A 24,865-nucleotide genomic window follows, 5' to 3' on the forward strand; every position below is an offset into this window, starting at 1 on the left:
AACGCTTATAGGAAATAACATTAATAGGAATTGCTGGTTATGCTGGGGAGTATGGTTTGACCAAAAGGCCTGTAACCTTTCCAGCATTCTGAAGTAACCACTTCAGAATTCCTTCAGCATCAGTTGGAGGTGCAGCACATACAGTCGATGGTCCAAAAACTCGATGGGGGACTGGTACTGGGGATGCCACATTGGCTCCCTTTGCAGGAACATGTATTTTTCTTCTTCCCACTATACGAGTCTCATTAATAAGTCTATCACGTGACCCCGCGCCTTTTCTCTCCAGGCTTCATTCGTACCTCTGGGGTTTGCAGACTGGTGAGCTACTTGATTTTGGAAGAAATACACGAGGTTCCCATGCATTGGAATTTACAAAAGGGTCACCTTGTTCTATTACATAGGCGTGTGGTCCCCACCCAGGTGCTTGCTTTCTATCTAAAAATGGGCCAATTTTTTGTCTCCAGGCATGGATTATTGCTACGTTATTGGGATCTGGTACAAATAGTGAAGGTCTGAATCCAGTAGGTATTAGACCAGGATTGGGTCTATGTTCTATCCCCTCATCATTCCAGTCTCTGAATTGAGAAAATATTCATCATACTTAATTTGGGGAGCATTGGGTGCATTATCCCATATTTCTGCGATACTATTAACACATTCACAATATTGACCAGCATTTGCTTGTACAACTACTGGAACCAGGATGTCAGCCATCTGTAGTACTAGGTGGTGTGCCATAGCACTTGTCGAGCATGGTGTGAGTTGGACTACTGCTAAATAATTCTTTTTTATTTTAAAAACATGCCCCACATTGGGCGTCAACTGTGATGATATTGAGTGTACCCATTCGAGAGCACTAAACTTAAGTCAAGACTTTAAGCCCTATCTGGTATAAGTATGTACAAGTACCTTCACTTTAGGAAGATTATACTGTATCAACTTGAATTTCTAGGACTAATTTACTTCACTGCTTTAGTCTCCTCCTGAAGGGGTTTATCTGTTAGTAATCACTACTTCAAGCAGTGGCTCCCACCACCCCCCCCCCCCCCGCCCCCCCAAAAAAAAACAAGGAGGAGATATTTTCAGCCAATGAAGCAGGTTAAACAGTTTATTTTTAAGTGAGGCACGTTTAATTCTGAGGAGTAATTCTTGACTAAGATTTATAACTTGCAAAGGATTTCTGAAACATAAGTACAATTCTTACAATCTAGAAAAACCTACCAATGGGTTGCAGATGAACAAGTCATCTGTTACAGAAACCAAGGCTGAGGAATGGATTCTGTGTTTTCTCTCTGTCATTCCTCCCTACCCTGACTGCCTTCTAACATTTATACTGTTTTCCTACTAGTTGACATCATCTGTATGTAATGTTCTTCAGCTACAGGTATCAGGTCAGGTAGATGGAGTGTTTAATTAGGCCATCGTGGACCACCTTATTTCTCTTGATTAGGTCATAGTTCAACTAGGCCAAGTGGACCCTATTGTTTCTCTTGATTAAGTCAAGAGGGTGAGCAAAGTGTACTGGTTAGAAGTTTAACTTGGTGAACAACAAACATCTTGAACCTTGGACAGTTTCTACTGCTGTGCTAAAAAGATGAGGTTAACAATAAGCCTTTTGGAGTGAATATCCATCACAGTGGAGTCCACAGGCTACTCTTTCCCACCTGCATACCACTGCATGTGAAGACTGGTTGGCATATGGAGGGGTGGGGTGCTAAAACACCAATGCTGCCAACACCCACTCAATCAAAGGAGCCTGTGGGCAACATTGTTCACCACACCATGGTTCTGAGCACTGAACTTCACATCTGTTCATGTTATCACTATGGAATGAGGAAGTTGAATCAGGTGATTCAGAAGAAATAAGATGCATGTTAAAAAAATTAATGGGTGTCTCTCTTGATTCATGGCCATGGAATTTTCCACATCAGTGCATGAGGCATCACACTGTTTATAAGAAAACTGAAAAAGTGTCGGTGTTAGCAACTCTTTGATATGATAAAGTTGGACCTTCATGGTCAAAATACCTGAGGCAAAAACACTCAAACTTTTAAACCTCCTAAATTCTATCATTGATGTCAGCCTTGACTTGAAAATTTTTCCAGGGTGAAAAAAGTTAAGCCACTCGTACAGGCAATCTGAGCATCTTCTATTCTAGATTGTGCTTCCCTGTCCTATATTGTTGTGCAACAATCAGTTTTATTGTAAATTAGGTTTACCGAGCTGGCAACAAAAAAATGTTTAGTCTTTCATGTGTGTTTCAAAATGCACGTAGCAAACATATAGTGGGATGAGGCAAGCTGAGATTATCAATATGTATTACTTCATTTTTGAGATCATATTGACAAAGTTGATCATTTATGTTCAACTTCATGTGATAGTTGAAATTAGTTACGGCACTGCACTTCTCCACATTTTGTTTGACCTAAGATGATTTGAAATCACTGAACTGGTTTCTAACCTTAGGCTCAGGAAAGTAACTGAAACAAAGCCAGAATGACTTACTGTATTTTTGCATACATAGCTTAATTTCCACTTATGCTTTGTTAACATTAGAATTGCATTGTTTCTTCCCTTTCAGTTTAGATTTTTACTAGTGTGTCCCATGTCTTTTTAAAATTTGGCTCCAATCTTTTCTCAATGAAACTACATAAGGTTTTTTCCTGCTTTTTTTAAAAACTCTGTGTAAGAATTGTGTTCACTTCATCTTGCCTATTTTCATCTGTCCACCTTGCCCACTAAGATGTTTTTCGCTTCCCAACTAGTCATTAAACCACTCCTTAATTTGGGTTGGCTTTGAAGCTTGCACTGCATAATCATGGGATTAGAGCTACATTCACCATTCATTGGTGAAAGACACAGTTTTACCTGTGAAACAATTGCTCTCCAATTCGTATGCTAGACCCTATGACTCTAGATGTGGCCATTATTTTGTACTTAAGAGAGAGCAGCAATAATTATCTCTCCTCAACGCAAACAGCGACTTCCTAATATAAATACTAAGCCTCCCATGTTGGAACTCTGAATAAATCTCCCTCCATTCTACCCCAATATCATGGTTTATTAGCCTTATTCTCAGAAGATCTCTCCCCTTTACAGTATTTGACTCTTGTCTCATATTCAATACAACACATCCTGTACTCTCTAATCGGGGTTGGAGCCAGTTTGGTACTGTTGTATGTTCTCATTACCACAAAATCCTTGTGGCCAATAAATGCTGAAGACTTTCATTCCATCAGCTTGAGATGCAATTTTACAAACCAACGTCTACTCCCTTGATCAAATTGGTTTACAATTTGTCAGTGAAAATTTGCACTTACACTTTGATAACCAAGTTAAATAAAATTACAGTTTTTGGTAATTGCAGGTAAATCATTGCTGAATTAAAGCGTTGTACAAGATTGCAAATGGCTTCCTAGTAACGTTTTCAGATGTGTCATTAATTTAATGTTCTAAGTTATACAGCTTCCAGGATAGTTGTGATAAAGCACTACTCTTGAATTTTTTCATTAAAAGACAAAAGAGGATATGTTCCTTGCATTTTAGCTTGTTGATATTAATGAATTTAGAGAATGTATTTTTGATTATTTTTGTTTTCCTTTTCAGCATTAAAGGTGGCTGAAGTTTACAAGTATATATGCCCAAGAGGATCAATACTTAGGAACGGGAAGACACAGAATCCATTTATGTCAGCTTAACAGCAACCTTTAAAACCTTCTTCAAAGGCCATACAACTAAGCTGTACAACCTCAAAAAGTAAAATGAGTTATCTTTGGAAATCCTGCAGTTAATCATGTTTGTTGGGAAGATTGGACAGATTTTCACCTTGAGCCAACACTTAAGATTCAACGCATTCACTTCATTGTTTCTCGAATTTCTCAGCAAGTAATTTTCTCCAAAGCTAGTCATCGTTGGCTGTATCGCCAGACCTAAGAGCACAACAAACATTGCTACTGCAGAAGCATGTCCAAAACCACTGAGATTGTCAATCTGTCATTCCTGTTGGAAAATGAGAAGAAAATGATTCTAGAAGTTTTGAACCGAGACGAATTGTTGAGAAAAGCTGAAGAGAAGAGAATAAGGTCAGTGGTAGAGGGGGCAGGGATTGGCCATTGGCTTATTTTAAAAATTCATTAATAGCAGTCAACATAGTGAAATGAATTTGTACCCTGGCCAAGAATTTATTCAGCAATGCAAAATGCTTTTGCACTTTGTACACACTATTGCTCATAGACAAACAACCTGGTAAGGCTTGTGCTTTTGCAGCTTTATGGAACACATTGAATTATGAAATCAAGGTGAGAGAAACATAGCAACAATGATATATTTCCACATCTGGAATTAGAAAGCAAGGCAATCCAGTCCACTTATGTGCATCTTTTGGTGGTCAATTGGTCAATTCAAAATCAGGAGAGACAAGGTTAAGTCAATTGACCCAACCCTCACTGGGGAATTTATGTACATAAGAGTTGAGAAGGATAAGCAGATGTGGACCATTCGGCCTCTTATTCCTGCTCTGCTATTCAAAAAGTACAAATACACCATATCAGCTTGTTTTCCCCTGATCTGCTAGTTACAACCTCAAAAAATCTACAGATTTGTCAGGCATGATTTCCCTTTCATAAATCTACATTAGCTTTGCCCATTTCTAATCTTTAAGTGCCCTGTTACCTCATCCATAATAATAGAAAGAACATGCATTTTCAATACAACTTGTGTCAGGCTAGCATGTCATTGGCTCCCTATTTACCGTCTCCCAAATAGTAAGGTTTGATTTGCTACCTTTCAATTTGTGGGTACCATTCTAGAATCCAAGGAATTTTCCAACAATTTTAATAGGCCGGCATGAGGGAGAATATGAAAGGTTTTATTCTGGAATTGTACATAATGGATGCAACAAAGTTTCAAGTGTTGTCTTTCCACAACAAACATTCATTGCATGTACCTACTTGCTGAGATTTTTATTTGCTTTTGTTACAATCCTAATTTTCTGTACCTAAGTTGCTATTGCATGAAATTGGAATGGTGCTCACTTTCAAGAAAACACAGCCATAAAACATCAGCGGCTCTGCGGATTGAATTTTCCTGCTGTGTGATGCAGTTCAGAATCACGTGGACTATAGGCATTCACTAGCAGTGATGTCACCAAGCAGGCTAAGCAACCAGTCAGACTGAAGAAGCATCAATGGCAGCAAATTGGGTTGCTATTTTTAAAAGAACTTTTTAAGAATAAAGTAAAACTGAGAAGCTAAAATATTAAGATTTTTTTATAGTTACTTTGGTTTTGAAATATTTTTTCTGAGGGAATCCAAGCACAAATATAAAAATATTATTGGAGACAAAGTCTTAAATGTAATTGCTTAACGTTGCATTAGAAAATTCTACTATATGTAATTCATCAAAACATCAGCAGTGAGAATGCTGCATTTATAAAAATAAGATGAAAATTTGCATCAAGTTAATGATTCTTCTGCGTTTGTCTCAGTGAAATCTGCAACAGTGCTTACTATTGAGAATTGATGCACCAAGCTCTATTTACACAATTAAGCATGTATTTACAAATGCCAAAATTGATAATTTTAAGGTAATTGCAGTAAACTCTGAAGCTACATTGCTGTGATTGTGATTATAAAATCTGTACCAGTATCTTGCAACAGTTTATAAACAGGCTTAAAAATACTTAAATTATTCGTTTATTGTCCATTAGTAAGGTCAAAGTTGCTCCCGAGCTATGTTGTGAAATTAATGTGATTAGTACTAAAAGACTGCACTGTATTTAGTTATGGCTGTTGATTACTTTCTCAGTGTAAGCCAGATTATTTTAACATGGTACCCTTAAGGTTGAAAAATTAACACTGTTTTTGAATGTTCATTGACATTTTTGCATTTTCTAATGTTAGGCAACTAAGGAAATAGTGGCATCATTCCCACACTAGTTTAGGGATGGAGTGGTACAGCACGGATACAGGCCCTTCGGCCCAATGAGTCCATGCCAACCATGGTGCTCACCCATCTCGTCCCAATTTCCTACGTTTGGCCCATAATCCCTCTAAGCTCCTTCCCTGCATGTACTGTATCTATCCAAGTGCTTCTTTAATGATACTATTGTACCTGCCTCAACCACTTCCTCTGGCAGCTTGTTCCATATACTCACCACTCTGTGTGGAAAATGTTGCCCCTCAGGTCCCTTTTTTACATCTTTTTTCCCCCCTCACCGTAAATCTATGCCCCCCTAGTTTTGATTCCCCTACCCTAGGGACAAGACTGCTACAATCCACCTTATCTATGGCCCTCATGATCTTATAAACCTCTATAAGATCACCTCTCATTCTCCTATGTTCCAAGGAGTAAAAACCTAGTCCTGGCAACATCCTCATAAATCTTTTCTGCACTCTTTCCAGTTTAACCATGTCTTTCCTATAACTGGGTGACGAGAACTATGTACAGTTCTGCAAGTGTGGCCTCACCATCGACTTGTACAACTGCAATATAATGTCCTAACTTCTATACTCAATGCCCTGACTGATGCAGACCAGCGTGCTAAATGCCTTTCTTCACCACCCTGTCTACCTGTGACACAGCTTTCAATGAACTATGCACTTGTACTCCTAGGTCCCTCTGTTCCATTATGCTCCTTAGTGCCCGACCATTCATAGTATAAGTCCTGCACTGGTTTGACTTTCCAAAATGCATCACCTCACACTTATCTGTATTAAAATCCACTTGCCACTCCTCAGCCCACTTCCCGAGCTGATCAAGATTCCCCTGTAATCTACAATAACCTTCTTCACTATCAACACCTCCTAATTTCGTGTCATCCACAAACTTATTGATCAAGCCTTGTGCATTTGCATCCAAATCATTTATATGAATAACAAGGGTCCCAACACTGACCCCTGCAGCACACCACTAGTCACCGAGCTCCATTCTGAGAAACAACCTTCAACCACCACCCTCTACTTCCTACCACTAAGCCAATTTTAAATCCACCTAACTAGCTCTCCCTGGATTCCATAGACCTAACATCAGCAGGTAGAGTGCGGGCAGTTTAAAAAGCAAACCGCCATATCCCGCGGGCAGCGGAGTGAGTGGGAGCAGAGTGATTAGGCTTTGGCTCAAGGGACTTCGGCTTAAAGGGGTGAGGCAGGTGAGTAGCTGGTAAGTAAAGGTAAGGTTTACCTGTTATCTGTTAGAAATATTTAAGTAGGAAAAAAGCTAGGTAGGGGGAATAAAAAGAATTAGTTCAGATGGAGGACATGGTGGTGTGCTGCAGCTGCTTGATGTGGGAGCTCGTGGACCTTGCTGTGGCCACATCTGCAGTAAGTGCTTGAAGCTGGAGGAACTTTGGCTCAAAATTGAACTGGAGTTGCAGCTTCAAACACTGCAGAGCATTGGGGAGGGAGAGTTATGTAGATACTGTACATCAGGAGACAGTGGACCCCCCCCACGCCAGAGCAGGTACTTCTGGTGTCCAGGAAGTAGATAGCAGGGTGACAGGAGAGAAAAGGAAAAAGAAAATGAACAGGCAGATAGTACAGAGGACCCCGGAGGCTGTTCCCCTCAATAACAGGTTTTCTGCTTTGGAAGCTGTTGAGGGGGATGACCTGCAGGGGCTTAGCAGCAGTAGCCAGGTCTTTGGCACTGGGACCAGTCCTGCTGCTCAGAAGGGAAGGGAGGAGGAGAGGAAGGCAGTAGTGATAGGGGACTCGATAGTCAGGGAAACGGATAGGAGGTTTTGTGGCAGTGAACATGAATCCCGGATGGTATGTTGCCTCCCAGGTGCCAGGGTCTGGGATGTCTCTGATCGGGTCCACAGGATTCTTGAGTGGGAGGGAGAACAGCCAGAAGTCGTGGTTCATGTTGGTACCAATGACATAGGTAGGAAGAGGGATGAGGTCCTGAAAAGTGAGTTTAGGGAGCTAGGCAGAAGGCTGAAAAACAGGACCTCAAGGGTAGCAATCTCGGGATTGCTACCAGTGCCACATGATAACGAAGGTAGGAATAGGAGAAGATGGCAAATAAATGCGTGGCTGAGAAGTTGGTGCAGGAGGAAAGGTTTTAGATTTTTTGGATCATTGGGATCTCTTCAGGGGAAGGTGGGACCTGTACAGAGAGGATGGGTTACACCCGAACCTGAGGGGGGCCAATATCATTGCAGCCAGGTTTGCTAGGGTGGTTTGAGGGTTTAAACTAGTTTGCGAGGGGAATGGGAACTGGAGGAGTAGGTCAGACGAAGAAGGATGGGGAAAAGTCGGATCTAACAGATAGAGACTTTGAGGAAGGAGAAGCAGAGTACAGGCTATAAAAGTAGTAAGGCGGATGGGCTAAAATGCATAAATGCAAGAAGCATCAGGAATAAGGGAGATGAACTGAGAGCTTGGATAAGTACATGGGACTACGATATTGTGGCTATCACAGAGACATGGCTGACATCAGGGCAGGAATGGATATTGAATATTCCTGGTTTTTAGTGTTTTAAAAGGGATAGGGAGGGGGGTAGAAGAGGAGGAGGGGTGGTGATACTGGTCAGGGACACTATTACAGCTGTAGAAAGGGTGGATAAAGTACAAGGATCCTCTCTAGAGTCAATATGGGTGGAAGTTAGGAACAAGAAAGGAGCAGTTACTCTACTGGGAGTATTCTATAGGCCCCCCAGTAGCAGTAGGGATACTGAGGAGCAGATTGGGAGGCAGATTTTGGAAAGATGCAAAAATAAAAGGGTTATTATAGTGGGAGACTTCAACTTCCCAAATATTGATTGGCACCTAATTAGTGCCAAAGGTTTAGACAGGGCGGAGTTTGTTAAGTGTGTCCAGGACGGATTCCTGTCACAGTAGGTTGACAGGCTGACTAGAGGGAATGCCATCTTAGATCTAGTTTTAGGTAATGAACCGGGTCAGGTGACAGATCTATCGGTGGGTGAGCACTGGGGGGATAGCGATCACTGCTCCATAACCTTTAGAATTGTCATGGACAGGGATAGGAGCAAAGAGGACAGGAAGATATTTAATTGGGGAAAGGCGTAGTATGAGGCTATAAGGCGAGAACTTGAGAGCGTGAACTAGGATGACATTTTTGAAGGGAAATGTACTATAGAGATGTGGTTGATGTTCAGAGATCTCTTGCAGGATGTTAGGGATAAATTTGTCCCGGTGAGGCAGAGAAGGAATAGCAGGGTGAAGGAACCATGGGTGACGAGAGGTGGAACAACTAGTTAGGAAGAAGGCGGCAGCATACATAAGGTGTAAGCAGCAAGAATCGGACAGGGCTCGTGAGGAATATAGAGCAGCAAGGCGGGAACTTAAGAAGGGGCTGAGGAGAGCGAGAAGGGGACAGGAAAAGGCTTTGGCGAATAGAGTTAAGGAGAATCCCAAGGCTTTTTACTGGTACGTGAAGAGCAGAAGGATGGCTAGAGTAAAGGTAGGTCTGATTTAAAGACGAAGGTGGGAAGCTGTCGAAGTGGGTGAGGTTCTCAATGAATACTTCTCTTCAGTATTCACCAAGGAGAGGGATCTTGATTTCGCTGAGCACAGTGTTGGTAAGGGTAATGTTTTAGAGTATGTAGATATCAAGAGAGGATGTGTTGGAGCTGTTAGAAAATATTAGGACAGATAAGTCCCCGGGGCTTGATGGAATATTCTCCAGGTTGCTTCGTGAGGCGAGGGAGGAGATTGCTGAACCGTTGGCTAAGATCTTTGAGTCCTCGTTGTCAATGGGAATGGTACCGGAGGATTGGAGGGTGGCGAATGTCCCCTTATTCAAAAAAAAGTAGTAGGAATAGTCCAGGGAATTACAGACCAGTGAGCCTTACGTCTGTGGTGGGTAAACTGCTAGAAAGGATTCTGAGAGATAAGATCTATGATCACTTAGAGAATCATGGATTAGGGACAGCCAGCATGGATTTGTGAAGGGAAGATCTTGCCTCACTAGCCTGATAGGGTTCTTTGAAGAGGTGACCAGGAAGATTGAGGGTAGTGCAGTGGATGTGGTCTACATGGATTTTAGTAAGGTGTTTGACGAGGTTCCGCATGGTAGGCTTCTTCAGAAGGTCAGATGCCAAGGGATCTAAGGAGGCTTGGCCATGTGGATTCAGAATTAGCTTGCCTGTAGAAAGCAGAGGGTTGTGGTGGAGGGAGTGCATTCGCATTGGAGGGCTGTGACTAGTGGTGTCCCACAGGGATCGGTTCTGGGACCTCTACTTTTTGTGATATTTATTAATGACTTGGATGAGGGGTGGAAGGGTGGGTTAGCAAGTTTGCAGATGAGACAAAGATTGGTGGTGTTGTGGATAGTGTGGAGGGCTGTCGAAGCTTGCAGAGGGATATTGATAGGATGCAGAGCTGGGCTGACAAGTGGCAGATGGAGTTCAATCCAGAGAAGTGTGAGGTGGTACACTTTGGAAGGACAAACTCCAAGGCAGAATACAAGGTAAATGGCAGGATTCTGGGCAGTGTAGAGGAGCAGAGGGATCTGGGGGTTCATATCCACAGATCCCTGAAAGTTGCCACACAGGTGGATAGGGTAGTTAAGAAAGCTTATGGGATGTTAGCTTTCATAAATCATGGGATTGAGTTTAAGAGCTGTGAAGTAATGATGCAGCTTTACAAAACTCTGGTTAGACCATACTTGGAGTACTGTGTCCAGTTCTGGTCACCTCATTATAGGAAGGATGTGGAGGTGTTGGAGAGGGTGCAGAGGAGATTTACCAGGATGCTGCCTGGATTAGAGAGTATGGATTATGAGGAGAGACTAAAGGAGCTAGGGCTTTACTCATTGAAGAGAAGGAGGATGAGGGGAGACATGATAGAGGTCTACAAGATATTAAGAGGAATAGATAGAGTGGACAGCCAGCGCCTCTTTTCCAGGGCGCCAATGCTCAATACAAGAGGGCATGGCTTTAAGGTAATGGGGGGGATGTTCAAGGGAGACGTCAGAGGGAGGTTTTTCACCCAGAGAGTGGTTGGTGCATAGAATGCGCTGCCTGGGGTGGTGGTGGAGGCTGATACGTTGGTCAAGTTCAAGAGATTGTTAGATAAGCATATGGAGGAATTTAAGATAGAGGGATATGTGGGAGGAAGGGGTTAGATAGTCTTAGGAGTGGTTTGAAGGTCAACACAACATGGTGGGCCGAAGGGCCTGTATTGTGCTGTATTGTTCTATGGTTCTAACCTTCCAGACCAGCCTACCATGTGGGACCTTGTCGAAGGCCTTGTTAAAGTCTAAATAAACAACATCTACTTCCCTACCCTCGCCTACCTTTTTGATTACATCTTCAAAGAACTCTAAAAGGTTTGTCAAGCATGACTTCCCACACACAAGGCCATGCTGACTCCTAATCAGACCCTGTCTATCCAAATGCTGCTAGATCTCGTCCCTCAGAATTCCCTCCAATAACTTCTCCACTATTGACATCAGGCTGACTGGCTTGTAGTTCCCTGGCTTGTCCTTGCTACCTTTTCTTAAACAGTGGAACAACATTAGCCACCTTCCAGTCTTTGGGAACACCAGTGGCTAATAATGGAGCAACTATCTCTGCAAGAGCCTCTGCAATCTCTTCTCAAGCCTCCCACAATGTCCTAGGATGCACTTGGTCAGGCCCTGGGGATTTATCCACCTTGGTGTGCAGTAATGGGTGAGTTGTGTTAATTGTAATTGTAACAATGCGGATGCATAAGTAAGTTGATTTACTGTTGTCCCAGATGGGATGGGTAGGGCAAAGATTTCACACAGGCTTGCATGTTTTTGTGATTAGTTTTTGTGATAGTGATTGGAGAATTAAATGTCACTATCTTTTCCACTTGTTTACATAACTCCTCACATTCCTCGAATTATGTTCCTTGCATTACATTTCAGTTTCTTTGCTGTGAAAATGAACAAAAGAACTTTGAGGAAGGCTTAATGTGGCTTGGTTGATATTCTCGTCAAAGGATAATTATTGACAGATCAAAGGCAGTTTAGTGCTTACAAAATTAAAATTGGCCAGGAATTTGTGGTTGCCTTAACAGCAAAAAGTGTAGCATTCACCATTATTACAGAGTAAAGCAAACAGCAAATTCTGCCCATCATTATATAAGCTTTATGGCACAGAAAGATTCAGTCCAACTAGATCGAGCTGATGTTTATACCTCATGTGAGTCTACTCTCATTAATCACTTCATAATCCATTAATTTTTGAATATCCCTCCACCATTTCTCAGGAGGAAAGATACCCAATTTGTCTGATGTGTACAAGTTCTGTTCAAACGCAGAAAACTTGAAGTTGCAGTCAGCGATGCTCTCTCCCACTATTGGGAAGGTTCCTACATACCAGCAAGTACAATTGAATAGAAACAGTGGTTTGTTATGAAATCCAACTTTTCCAGACTATTCTCACCATAAAAACATTTGTTGAATCTCTTATGTTAAGTTTTAAAACAAAATGTATTCAGACACAACTAGCTACTCAATGTCCTTGGCTCCATGGTTCATCTGTGTCTTTGATAATTATTGCAGCCTTTCAGCAGCTGAATCAGAATCAGGTTTGTTATCACTGACCTGTATGTTGTAAAATTTGTTATTTTGCAGCAACGGTACAGTGCAAAGACATAAAATTACTATAAATTAGAAAATAAATAGTGCAAAAAAAAATGAATAACAAAGTAGTGTTCATGGACTGTTCAGAAATCTGATCTAAGTCATTGACTATGGGTCTTCAGGGTCCAGTACCACCTCCCTGATGGTAGTAACAAGAAGAGGGCATGTCCCTGATGGTGAGGGTCCTTAGTGATGGATGCCACCTTCTTGAGGGACCACCTCTTGAAGATGTCCTTTGGTGGGGAGAGTAGTGTCCGTGATAGAGCTAATTGAGTCTACAACCCTCTGCAGCCTCTCATGATGCTGCGCATTGGAGCCTTCATACCAGGCTGTGATGCAACCAGTCAGAATGGTCTCCACCGTACATCTAGAGAAATTTGCAAGAGGCTTTGATGACATACCAAATCTCCTAAAACTCCTAATGAAGTAGAGCTGCTGGTGTGCTGCCTTCATTATTGCATTGATATATTGGGCCCAGGATAGATCCTCCGAGATGTTGACAACCAGGAACTTGAAGCTGCTCACCCTTTCCACCACTGAACCCTCAATGAGGACTGGTGTGTGTTCTCCCAACTTCCCCTTCCTGAAGTCCACAGTCAATTTCTTGGTCTTGCTGACATTGAATGCGAGGTGGTTGTTGTGACACCACTCAACCAGCCAATCTATCTTGCTCCTGTATGCCTCCTCGTTGGCGTCTGAGATTCTATCAACAACAGTGGCGTCATCAGCGAATTTATAGATTGCATTTGAGCTGTGCTTAGCCACACAGTCATGAGTGTAGAGAGAGCAGAGCAGTGGGCTGAGCATGCATCCTTGAGGTGCACTTGTGTTGATTGTCAGCAAGGAGGAGGTGTTATTACTGATCCACACTAACTGTGGTCTCCCAATAAGGGAGTCGAGGATCCAGTTGCAGAGGGAGGTACACAGGTCCAAGTTTTGAAGCTTGTTGATTAATACTGAGGGGATAATGGTGTTGAATGCCGAGCTCTAATCGATAATCAGTAGCAAGACGTGTCTTGCTGTTGTCTTGGTGCTCCAGAGCAGAGTGCAGAGCCAGTGAGATTGCGTCTGCTGTAGATCTGTTGCGCCAGTAGGCAAATTGCAGCAGGTCCAGGTTCTTGCTCAGGCAGGAGTTAATTCTAGCCATAACCAACCTCTCGAAGCACTTCACAGTAGATGTGAGTGCTATTGGGTGATGGTCATTGAGGCATCTCACCCTGCTCTTCTTGGGCACTGGTGCAATTCCTGCCCTTTTCAAGCTGGTGGGACCTCAGACCACAGCTGTGAGAGGTTGAAGATGTCCTTGAATGCTCCAGCCAATTAGTCAGCACAGGTTTTCAGTACCCAGCCAGGTACACCGTTAGGCCCTGATGCCTTGCGAGGGTTCACCCTCTTGAAGGATGTTCTGACGTCTGCTTCTGAGACAGAAATCACAGGGCTGCCAGATGCTGTAGGGATTCGCACAGGTGTAGTGTTATTTGTGTCCTTTCGAAGTGTACATAAAAGGCATTGAGCTCATCGGGGAGTGAAGCCTCACTGTCATTTATGTGTTCACTTTTGCCTTGTAGGAAGTAATACACAGCTGCCATGCATCCAATTTGTGTCTCTAACTTCACGCGGAATTGCCTTTTCGCTCTCACAGTGGCCTTCTGTAGGTCGTACCTGGCCTTCTTGTCAGATTCTGGATCATTGGTCTTGAACACCACAGATCTAGCTTTCAGCAGACTGTGAATCTCCTGGTTCATCCAGGGCTTCTGGTTTGGGAAAACTTGGTATGTTCTCGAAGGCACACACTCATCCATGTAGGTCTTGATGGAGTTAGATCCAAAGATGAATCCCTGAATATGGTCCAGTCCACTGATTCAAAGCATTGCTATAAATGCTCCTCTGCTTCCCTTGACCATACCTTCGCAGTCCTCCCCACTGGTGCTGCAGTCCTCAGTCTCTGCCTATATGCTGGCAGTAGAACTACAGCCAGGTGATCACAATATTGTTCAAATGATTGTCCATGTACAGTTACAGCATCACAATACAATTTGAGGGAGACTAGTTATATCTGATTTTATGTTCCTTGTAACTGCTCTTTAATCTTACTGGAAATATTGGTGAATTCCAAATAATATTTGCTATTTCCTTAGACTTTCTCATTCTCTCGCCACTTCACTAGGCATACACATGATGATTTAAAGTTGTTTGCAGACCAATGTTTATAATCAGTCCTTTTTATTTCAATCTGACAGCTCACTAATTGTTCTTTGAATATTATTGATAACTAATTTTTTTGCAACCATGAGCTGATGATGCTCCAGTCTTCAAAATTTTCAGTCTTCAATCAACCCAGAAAAGTGTGAAGTGATACACTTTGGAAGATGGAATTTGAAGGCAGAATACAAGGTTAATGGCAAGGCTCTTAGCAGTGTGGAGGAACAGAAGGACCTTGGGGTCCACATCCATAGATCCCTCAAGGTTGCCGCGCAGGTTGATAGGGTTGTTAAGAAGGCGTATGGTGTGTTGGCCTTCATTAGTCAGAGTATTGAGTTCAAGAGCCACGGGGTCATGTTGCAGCTCTATAGAACTCTGGTCAGACCACACTTGGAGTATTGTGTTCAGTTCTAGTCGCCTCATTATAGAAAGGATGTGGAAGCTTTAGAGAGGGTGCAGAGGAGATTTATCAGGATGCTGCCTGGATTGGAGAGCATGTCTCAATGCCAGGTTGAGTGAGCTAGGGCTTTTCTCTTTGGAGCAAAGGAGGATGAGAGGTGATATAATAGAGGTGTACAAGATGATAAGAGGATTAGATCGAGTGGACGGTCAGAGACTTTTTCCCAGGGCAAAAATGGCTAACACGAGGGGACATAATTTTAAGGTGATTGGAGGAAGGTATAAGGGGGATGTCAAAAGTAAGTTTTTTTTATACAGAGAGTGGTGGGTGCGTGGAACGCACTGCCAGCAGAGGTTGTGGGGGCAGATACATTAGGGACATTTAAGGGACTCTTGAATATGCACATGAATGATAGAAAAATGGAGGGCTATGTGGGAGGGAAGGGTTAGATTGATCTTGGAGCAGGATAAAATGTCAGCATAACATCGTGGGTCGAAGGGCCTATACTGAGCTGGAATGTTCTATGTTCTGTGTAATAGGATGTTATAGATTTTAATTTACAGCAGAAACTTTTTGCAAAAAATGAGGATTTTGTGCTATTGACTCTAGGGTTAGAATTTTCTTGTATTTGTATCTGTCTGCCATGAATTGGAGTAATCAGAAATTCTGGAGAAATGGTGCGTAAACAGATTATATCTGGCCGCTTCTGAGTTTCTGCTAATCTCAAAGAGGCTTAACGTTCCATACTGGAATAGCTGTTAGTTTCTTCCTGCTGGTTCCCATACAGCTCTGAATGCTTTTGCCTGCTATTGAATTTATCTACATTTCTTCCTCTATTTACATGTAATATTTGCTGACTGTTGGCTTCGCATGTCCTTCAGAACTCCTTGGGCACTCTGCACAACGCTGCTTGTGTCTGCACTGATCCCACAAATAGATGCGTTTCCACCCACCTATCTACACCATACCAATGGTCCTACCCCTACTCCCCTATTGGATCTGATGCTGTGCTTAACACCCAAAACCATCAAACTCCTCCGACCTGTCTTCTCTCCTGCTTCTCAACTCTCTGATTTTTCACTGGACAACTCCCACCAGCCCCCCGTCCAACTTCTATTTCCTTCACTCACATGCCCTTCCCAATCCCACCTCCTCCGACTGATTTAGGAAAAAGTCTAAATCTCTCTGCTTTATTTGCAAATTCCCAAATATCTAACCTAAAAACTCATTCCCCATTTTAATGCAATTCCTTAATTGTTAATTTAACTTCATTCAGTTGGCTTTGGCCTTGTCAAAACCTCCATCTTCCATCCTGAAAATTTTCTCTTCATTTCAGTCGAGAATTCATGAGCATATCTGATGCACACCTCTCTTAGTTGTTGATTACACCCCTGTCAGCGGGCCACGTCAAGCTCCTACTCATTATTCTAATCCTGATAAACACCTCCCAGCTGTTTTTCAGTGATAATACAATCCCACTTCAGCTTTCCCCTTTCAGTTGTACCTCCAACAAGATGAGTATACATAATGGATCCTCTAACGAAATAAGAACCATCTGCTTGGTTTCTCTGCTGTCCTTGTTTATCCATCCAAACCTTTGATTTTATTTCCCTAGCCCCAAATGTCATGCCCTTTAAAAGATCAGTTATCAAACATTTGCTGCTATCTTTTTGCTGCTTTTACTACAAACCTAATGATCACTCATCTTCCCTTCCTGCTGCCTATGTTTCCTGCCATTGTCAGAATATTCGTGGCAGTTGGATACCCCTTTTCCTTGGCCTTTGCAACCTTTGAACACATCTCCATTCTCCCTTTCATTTACTTCTTGTTGCCTTTTCAAATCCTGAGGAGTCAAGAAGCAAAATTCACTGTAATCACAACTAAGTAATTATTTTGGTTCATACCTGTGGTGTGTGAAGAGTGGAAACTGGAAGAGAAGGAATCTAATTCAATGCTTGGGTGCACCCAAGAGGTGATGGTATCTTTTGGGACTAAAACAGGTGAGAAACACCTCTATTAAAACTCCAGACCCATGAAGTGGTAGTGATAGGGAGAAAGCTGGAAGAAAGTGCTGCACACCCTCCTGGGAAAAGTGAAAATCCTAAGACAATCTATTTACAATTAGACTGTAATTGGAGATTGCAAGTTAGTGTACCACAACATTGATCATGCAAGCTAAATTATATATTGAATAAAAACCACAATTGATAATGCTCAGCAGGTCAGGGAGCATTACTGGGGAATAAAGAGAGAACATTTCAGTGCTTTTCTTTTGCAGAATCTGCTTTATTGATTTTTTTATTGAATTCTGATATTAAAGTAAGTTGAAGTAAGCTGATGGCATTAGAAGATTTTTAAAAAGGCATAAACAGTCAAAAGAACCTGGAGATAGCATTTTCAATGGTAAAGAGAGAAATAAACTTATCTCATGAAGGAACTAATTAAACAATACAAAATTGAGAAATTTTACACTCAACATTGATAGTAATGTAGACAAAAATCTGGAATATTCAAAAGATGTCACAAATATGATGTAAGCGGTGTGACAGAAGGATAGATTGTGAAGAGGTACAAATGATTAAGTTGTATTTATAGGCATGTAAATGACCCTAGGATTGTCTGGTAAGAATGTGTAGGAGGGTCTGGATGGGTGGTTTGTGAGGGTATGAGAAGAAATAATGGCCTACACAAAACTATGGGAATAATCTGATCAATTCAATCTATATTTTTCACTCCCCTCATTTCCTTGGGCCTTGCATTTGCAATAGATTGATTGCCAATAGATTGATCCTAAGCCCCTATTAGTTCTACTTTCAACTAAATGCTAGAAGATTTTCCTAGTGCAAATTAACAAAGGATCTGGCAGTGAGCATGATGGCCTAAGTCTGTGATACTTGGAAGGGTTCTATTTAACCAATCTTTGAAAAAAAATCTGAAAATAATAACATTAAAATTTGTTTTAAATATAGCCACAATGCAGAACAGCTCAACTAAACCCTTTGACCTAATTTAACTCAATACTTGTTGCAAGCATAATGCATACTGATCCTTTTTTATTTAACAGCAGACTTAGTGGGAGGAATCAGGAACCCCTTTTGAATAGATTGTGATTTGCTCAATTAAATTTGCACCAAAACTGGCAAGTGAGCATATCAGTGACTTCATCTGTTTATTTAACAGAAGTAAGAAATCTAATTTAGCCTTGTTCAAAGCCTGCATTGCTTGGCTGTTTCGCCTGCATGGCATTGGATTATCTGATGTTTGTGAACTTTCTTTTAATGAAACCTGAAAAGAAATAGGAAAGTAACTTCAGGTCAGAGTGCCTCTTTCACATCAATTGTTTCTGAGATGTCCCATACATTTATCTTATCTTCATTCCATGTCCTTGTATTCACCCTGCTCAGACCTGGGATCAATGATGACTTGCTTGGTCTACGTTTGTGTATATCGAGGTGGTCAGTGAGGCCTCTGTGGGAACAGCAGACTCGCATAGATGAGTCAGGAGGTGCCTGACAGGGTGGATAGTCTATTTTTCATATCCTTGCCCTCTCACTCAACCAGCTATATCTTTTTGCAGCCTCCTGATGTATTCTTCACAATGTAATTCCTACCTATCATCAGTGAGTTTAGCAACCCTACCTTTAGTGTCTTCATCTCAATGCTGCATCACTCAGTAAAACTCCATTAATCTGACACACTTGGGACTTTGGACTAAAAGATTTTCTGGACCATCAGATCTAATCTTATTGATACTCCAACACACATTAATTCACTCTAAGATGTTACACAGTAACACTTCCATGAAGCTGGTAAGTTTAAAGGGAGCATGGCCAACAGAACCAGGTAGTTGAGAAGGAGCATGGGAACTGGGAACTCGGCAAGTAGGTGAGAAGCACAGAAACGAGGCTCCCAGCGAGTGGATGGGAAGTGTGGCAAACGGCACCTGGTGAATCAGATGCCGAACTATTGGTATTTTTGAATGGTCGTCATTGTTAGTCGTCAAGTTTATTGTCATGTCCACAAGTACATGTATACACAGGTGCATTGAAAAACTTAATTGCGACAGCATCATATGCACATAGCTTTGGATACACAACTTTCACAAGAAATACAAATTAAACATTATACACAATTTTTACAGGATAGCAGATTATCGGAGTTTTACTGTATATTTTGCCAAGAAAAAAAGTGAAACATCCCAAGAAAGTTTGCAGAAGAAGTATCAGGCATATGCATAGCCACATAAGGAGAGAGTTACACAGACAAATGAAAGCTCAGTCACCTGAAAGCATTTTAAAGGAGGGAAGTTGTTGAGAAGCTGGGTTTTCTCAGCTAAGAACTGTGAAGTCTAAAGCAATGTTTTTGTCTATCATAAATTCCTAGCCACCATCTTCAGCCTTCTGTTCAAAACTGAAGCTGAACCAGATTCTTTGTAACCTTGATATCACATTTAACCTCAATGAGCTTTGGATCACACCTATGCTGTCACTAAGTTGTCTACTCCAGTCCTATTTGCTGAAACCTTCATCTATGGCTTTGTTGCCACCAGACTTCAATATTTTGATCACACTTTTGGCAGTGCCCCATTCCTTCTAACTTTTGTAACCTTGAAATAGTTAAGAAGCATTTATCACTCCTAAATTGCATCATCCTAACCACCCAATTACCCTGTGTTTGCTGCCCTGTATTTATTCTGTTTGATGCCTACATTTATTTGCAGTACAGTAATCCTCAAATTATTAAAACTCCTATCCTCGTTTTCAAGTTCTTTCATGTGTCTGTACTTAGCATTTTTTACAACTTAACTATCTTTACAACATCTATGCTTGACACCTGGGTCCTCAGCTGACCCAAGCTTTGGAACTCCTGTTCTACATCACCGTCACCTATCCCCATCTTTATTCAAATCTGGCCATACGACAAAGCTTTTGGTCATCTGTCCTATTAACTCCATATGTGGCTCTGACATAGTTTGTTTGGGAACATTCTTATTAAGAACTATTGGTTGCTATACAAGTCGCTGGGAATGATGGAGTTCGAGCCTTGAGGTCAGGCAGCCCAGCACAATTGCAACTAATAAGGGTAGTAAAAATCAAAGATATGTAAGTGGCCACAATTGATGGAGGACCAACATCTTTAAAGAGCCATGAGTATATAACAACTCCATGGGCATCTACAGTAGAACATGGAGTGGCACAAATCCTAACCATAGTGAAGTAACATAAAGACTTGATGTTGCCAAGGCATTTATCAGGCTCTGTTAACCAGTTTTAGCATGTGGGGATAAAAAAAAAACAGAATAATCCAGTACATCACTAATCTCATTGCTGTAATTGGGTCTGCAAGTCAACATTCTTTCCTGTGGTAGATTTGTCTTTGGGATGTTACAGCTACCCAATTTAGTTCTATTCATGTCAAAAGATAGTTGACATTCTTGTCACTAAAATGTTTTAGTCTTCCACACCAATGGTTATCTCGTCATCTTGTGCATAACTTGTCAACAAGTGAATAGAATTGATTTTTTCAATTCCACAGGAGATGAGTTCTGTGAAATTATCTTGGTTTAACCATTCCTTTATCTTCAATACTTTGAACACATGTTTCTGTGCATAGCTGTTGCAAAGATATAATTTAATGAAAGCAAAGCCTTGTAGCTGAGAAACTGGGAAGGCAGAATTCTGGAACGGTGCAAGTAATTCGCTTAATGCACCAATGTGCAACCAACATTGCTCAAAAAGGAAGATGAAGTTGATCAAAATCTGGAAGGAGCTGGAAAACAGTTTCCATTGGTTGGCAACAGATTTGTTACCAACTTTATCTTAAAGGGAAATAAATATTAGTGCCATGTCAGTTTTATCTCTTTTCAGTTTTTTATGCTCCTGTCATATGTAAGAGCATTAGTGTTCTATTAACAAGACTGGGAAAATGCTCCGGGTCTCCAGAAATGAGCTATTAATGAGGTTAAAATTTTAAAATTCAGTTCTCACAGCATCACACTCCTGAGATCTTTTCATGTGGTAATGGATCATTAAACATCACCAAATAAACAATTGTTCTGTATTAAAAGGAGAACTTCGCCTCCTTGTTCTTCCCCGCTGCCCAAAAAAACATTTACAAGCAGCAATGGTCCTGGAAACCTGTTCCTTAGTTCAATTAATTCTATCCACGTTCTCAATATTTCTTGATCCTTTTCTACTTCAAAAACTGTCTTTTGACCTAATATGTACCATCATATTTTAGTAGAGTTCTGCAGTAACTTATTTCACAGCTTGCTTTATACTTCGATTGGAAAGCAAAATGTTTATTACTCCTGCTATTTCCTATTATTGCATGTGTTTAGCTCCTTTGAATTGTTTTTCTCATTCTAAAATTCTACACCAGTAATGGTTTGTCATTAAATCTGACAACTTCAAAGCCAAATTATCTATTAGCAGATACGATGAAACAGATCTCATCACCATTTATTCTACTCTCTGACTTCCCAAAGCCTCTGTGCATTGTTGGTGATTATCACTTGCTTTGCAGATACTGCATACTAAAGTTCTTCTGAGATGAGAAAGGTGCTGTCAGAAAAAGTGGTAATCAAAAAGTTGGATGATATAAAAACCTAAGTGTTCTAGGTGTTGATTGGAACTGTCTGGGAACATTAGAGGAGCTAATACATGACGTAAGTGCTTCAATAGAGATTTTCTCATGTTGTGTTAGAAACGGGACAGGTAAATGATTGGAAAATTACTTTTTAAAACAAGATTCATTCTGGTAACTGCACAGCATTCCTCCAACAAGGAAAAATGCATTTTTAAGGAGATTGTCAAATGTAACATACAGTTTCACTGCCCCCACTCCCATAGCCCTCTAGAGTTACCGGAGGTTTGGGGAAAGTGCCATCTATTTGTTAGGGTTTAGTGGAAGAACTCAGCTATTTAGGATTGAAATGAAAACTTTCTTTGGAGGGCTGTAAATCTTTGGCTTAAATAGATTTTAGTACACTGACTAAATTGTTGGAAATGGAATGGGCCAGGTAGAGTGGACAAGACACGGGGCAGTCATGATAATATTGAATGGCAGAGGAGGTTTGGAGGCTACTACATTCTCTACTTATGTTCTTTGTTTCCCAGTGAACAAATGACGTGTTCACTTAGCCAAAAAAAAGCAGAAAAGTTTGGGCTTGTTTTGCATGGTTAGCTGATGAATTCTCTGCCAAGAAAAAAATTAAGGCACTAAATGCCTCAGTGCCTCTGTGTAAGGAATGTAAAATCAAACTGGATTCCTGCTCATCATTGGTATGAACTGAACACTGCTAGAAAGATATATGAAGTTAACTGTATCAGCTTGTCTGAGAATACCTCCATGTTTGGGAGTCTGCAACTATCACTCTTGTGATGAAAGGACACATATTAGGCATTACGAGGTTTGCAGAATCATATCACACCAAGGATCTATGCATTCTAGTAAAGATAGAAAAGGATCAATTTTGTTTTGAAGGAATTAAAAACTGCCCAGAATTTCGTTATCAGTATTAAATGTACAATATAATGGTGGATACAGGCAACATTCAGCTTCTGAAATTTTGTTCCATTGAAGTCATAGTGCAAAAGGCTGATTTCTCCTTCTAGAACTGGATTACATTCATCTTTGTTCTGTAGGATGTTTGTCAATCTCAGTCAGGACAAGAGATATTTGCAATAATTTTTCAGATTTTGGTTACCTGTGGGCTGCAGGATTAAATCTTTGAGTACCTTGTGGGTGCCTTGACAGTTTCAGCTTGACTGTGTCAGATAGCATTTGTTCCAAAGAATGAAAATCAAAAATAAAACCTGCAGATGCTGGAAATCTGACCTACTGAGCTTTTCCAGTGTTTTCTGTTTTTTGATCCAGAGACTTAAAATGCATAATCTTAAAAACATTTCACAGTTGCTAATTTTCCCTTTGTTGTCTACCTGTTGTGTCAATACATTATTCAACTAGCATTACTTCATTTTCCTCTCTTTAATACTTACGAATTTTTTTCTTTATGAGAAGTAGTTTAAAAGCTATAAACTGACATAGCTTGGGATTTGCAGTGACTTTAACAAGTTTGCATTATGACAATACAGTGGATAACATTCAAACACGTTTGCATCACTGTTGCAACTTTTGACAGATTAACTCTGATTAAATTTTGAACATGGAAGGACAGAGCAATGGTGTTGGTATTATGTGCAAAGCAACAGTTTTATTATAGTACTACTTGGAGATCATTTCACGTTTGTCAAACTTAAGTTGTTAAATCCATTTACAAGGGTGTGTGGTAATATAATGATTATATTGGTGGACTGGTAATTTATAGACCCAGATTAATGATCAAAATCCACATGCTTGAATCTGACAACTTCCACCAGCAGGAAGGATGAGGAGAAGGGCAGCAGCTCTGTGGAAACACCATTACCGGCAGGTCCCCTTCCTCATCACGTGGCATTCTGGCTTGGAATTACACTGCCCTTTCTTTGCTGTCAGGAGAGTGAAATCCTGAAATCTCTAATAAAACTGTTGCAGCTCACATAATACCAACACCATTGCTCTCTCCTTCCATGTTCAAAATTTAATCCTGAAACACTCTACCCAACAGCATTGTGGGAGTACCAGAAGGATTGCAGCAGATGAAGGCTGTAGATCACCACCAGCTTCTCGAAGGCAATTAGGAATGGTCAATAAAAGCAGAAATAAAAACAAGATGTTGAAAATATTCATCAGGTCAGGCCCTTCAAAGTGCCAAACAGGAGAAGCTTGCAACACAGAATTGTGTGCATACTAAACAGTGTAGGCACCAGGCCAGACAACTTTGCAATACACTTCCAATACATCTAATCTGTGATTCTCTGAATCCGTGGCTGTAGATCAAGATTCAATCAGTGGATGACACCAAAACTGACTGTATGGTGGACAGTGCAGAAGGTTGTCTAAGGTTACAACAGGATCTAGATCAACTGGGAAAGTGGCTAAAGGAATGGCAGATGGAATTTAACTCACCAAGTGCAAAGTCATGCATTTTGGAAGTTGAGCCAGCACTGGACAGTAAGTGACAGGGCCCTGAGGAATGTCGTAGAAGAGGGTTCTATGGAAGTGGCGACACAGGTAGACAAGATGGTGAAGGCAGCATATGGCATGCTTACCTTCATTGGACAGGGCATTGAATACAAGAGTTGGGATGGCATGTTACATCTGTCCAAGATGATGGTGAGACCGCACCTGGAATACTGTGCCATTCTGGTCGCCATTCTATTGGAAGGATGTGATTAAGCTAGAGAGGTGCAAAAAAGACTCCCAAGATTGTTGTCAGGTCTAGAGAGCTTGAGTTATAAGGAGAGACTGGATAGGTTGGCACTGTTTTCCCTGGAGCGAAGGAGGCTGAGGGGGTTACCTTAAAGAGATTTATAAAATCATGAGGGCTGTGGATAAGGTGGAGTCTTTTTCCCAGGGTCTGGGAGTCTAAAACCAGAGGGCATAGGTTTAAGGTGAGAGGGGAAAGATTTAAAGGGAATCTGAGGGTGGTGGATATATTGGATAAGCTACCAGAAAAAGTGGTGGAGGTGGGTACAATTACACTGTTTAAAAGACATTTGGACAGGTTCATAGATAGGAAAGGTTTAGAAAGATTTAGGCCAAATGCAGGCAAATGGGACTAGCTCAGGAGGGCACCTTGGTTGGCCT

At 41.2% G+C, this 24,865-nt stretch overlaps 1 protein-coding gene across 1 annotated transcript in view; it reads left to right on the top strand.

Annotated features, from left to right (window-relative positions):
• sytl5 (synaptotagmin-like 5) overlaps nt 1–24,865 on the top strand; it is a 155,557-nt gene that overhangs the window by 73,148 nt on the left and 57,544 nt on the right. The window contains exon 2 of the mRNA XM_052015040.1: nt 3,607–4,082. Within this exon, the coding sequence (XP_051871000.1) occupies nt 3,964–4,082 (119 nt within the window). The 5' untranslated portion in view covers nt 3,607–3,963. The remainder of the gene's footprint in view (nt 1–3,606; nt 4,083–24,865) is intronic.

The sequence above is a fragment of the Pristis pectinata genome, chromosome 4 (assembly GCF_009764475.1).
Source record: "Pristis pectinata isolate sPriPec2 chromosome 4, sPriPec2.1.pri, whole genome shotgun sequence".
In the NCBI taxonomy this organism is placed as follows: Eukaryota; Metazoa; Chordata; class Chondrichthyes; order Rhinopristiformes; family Pristidae; genus Pristis; species Pristis pectinata.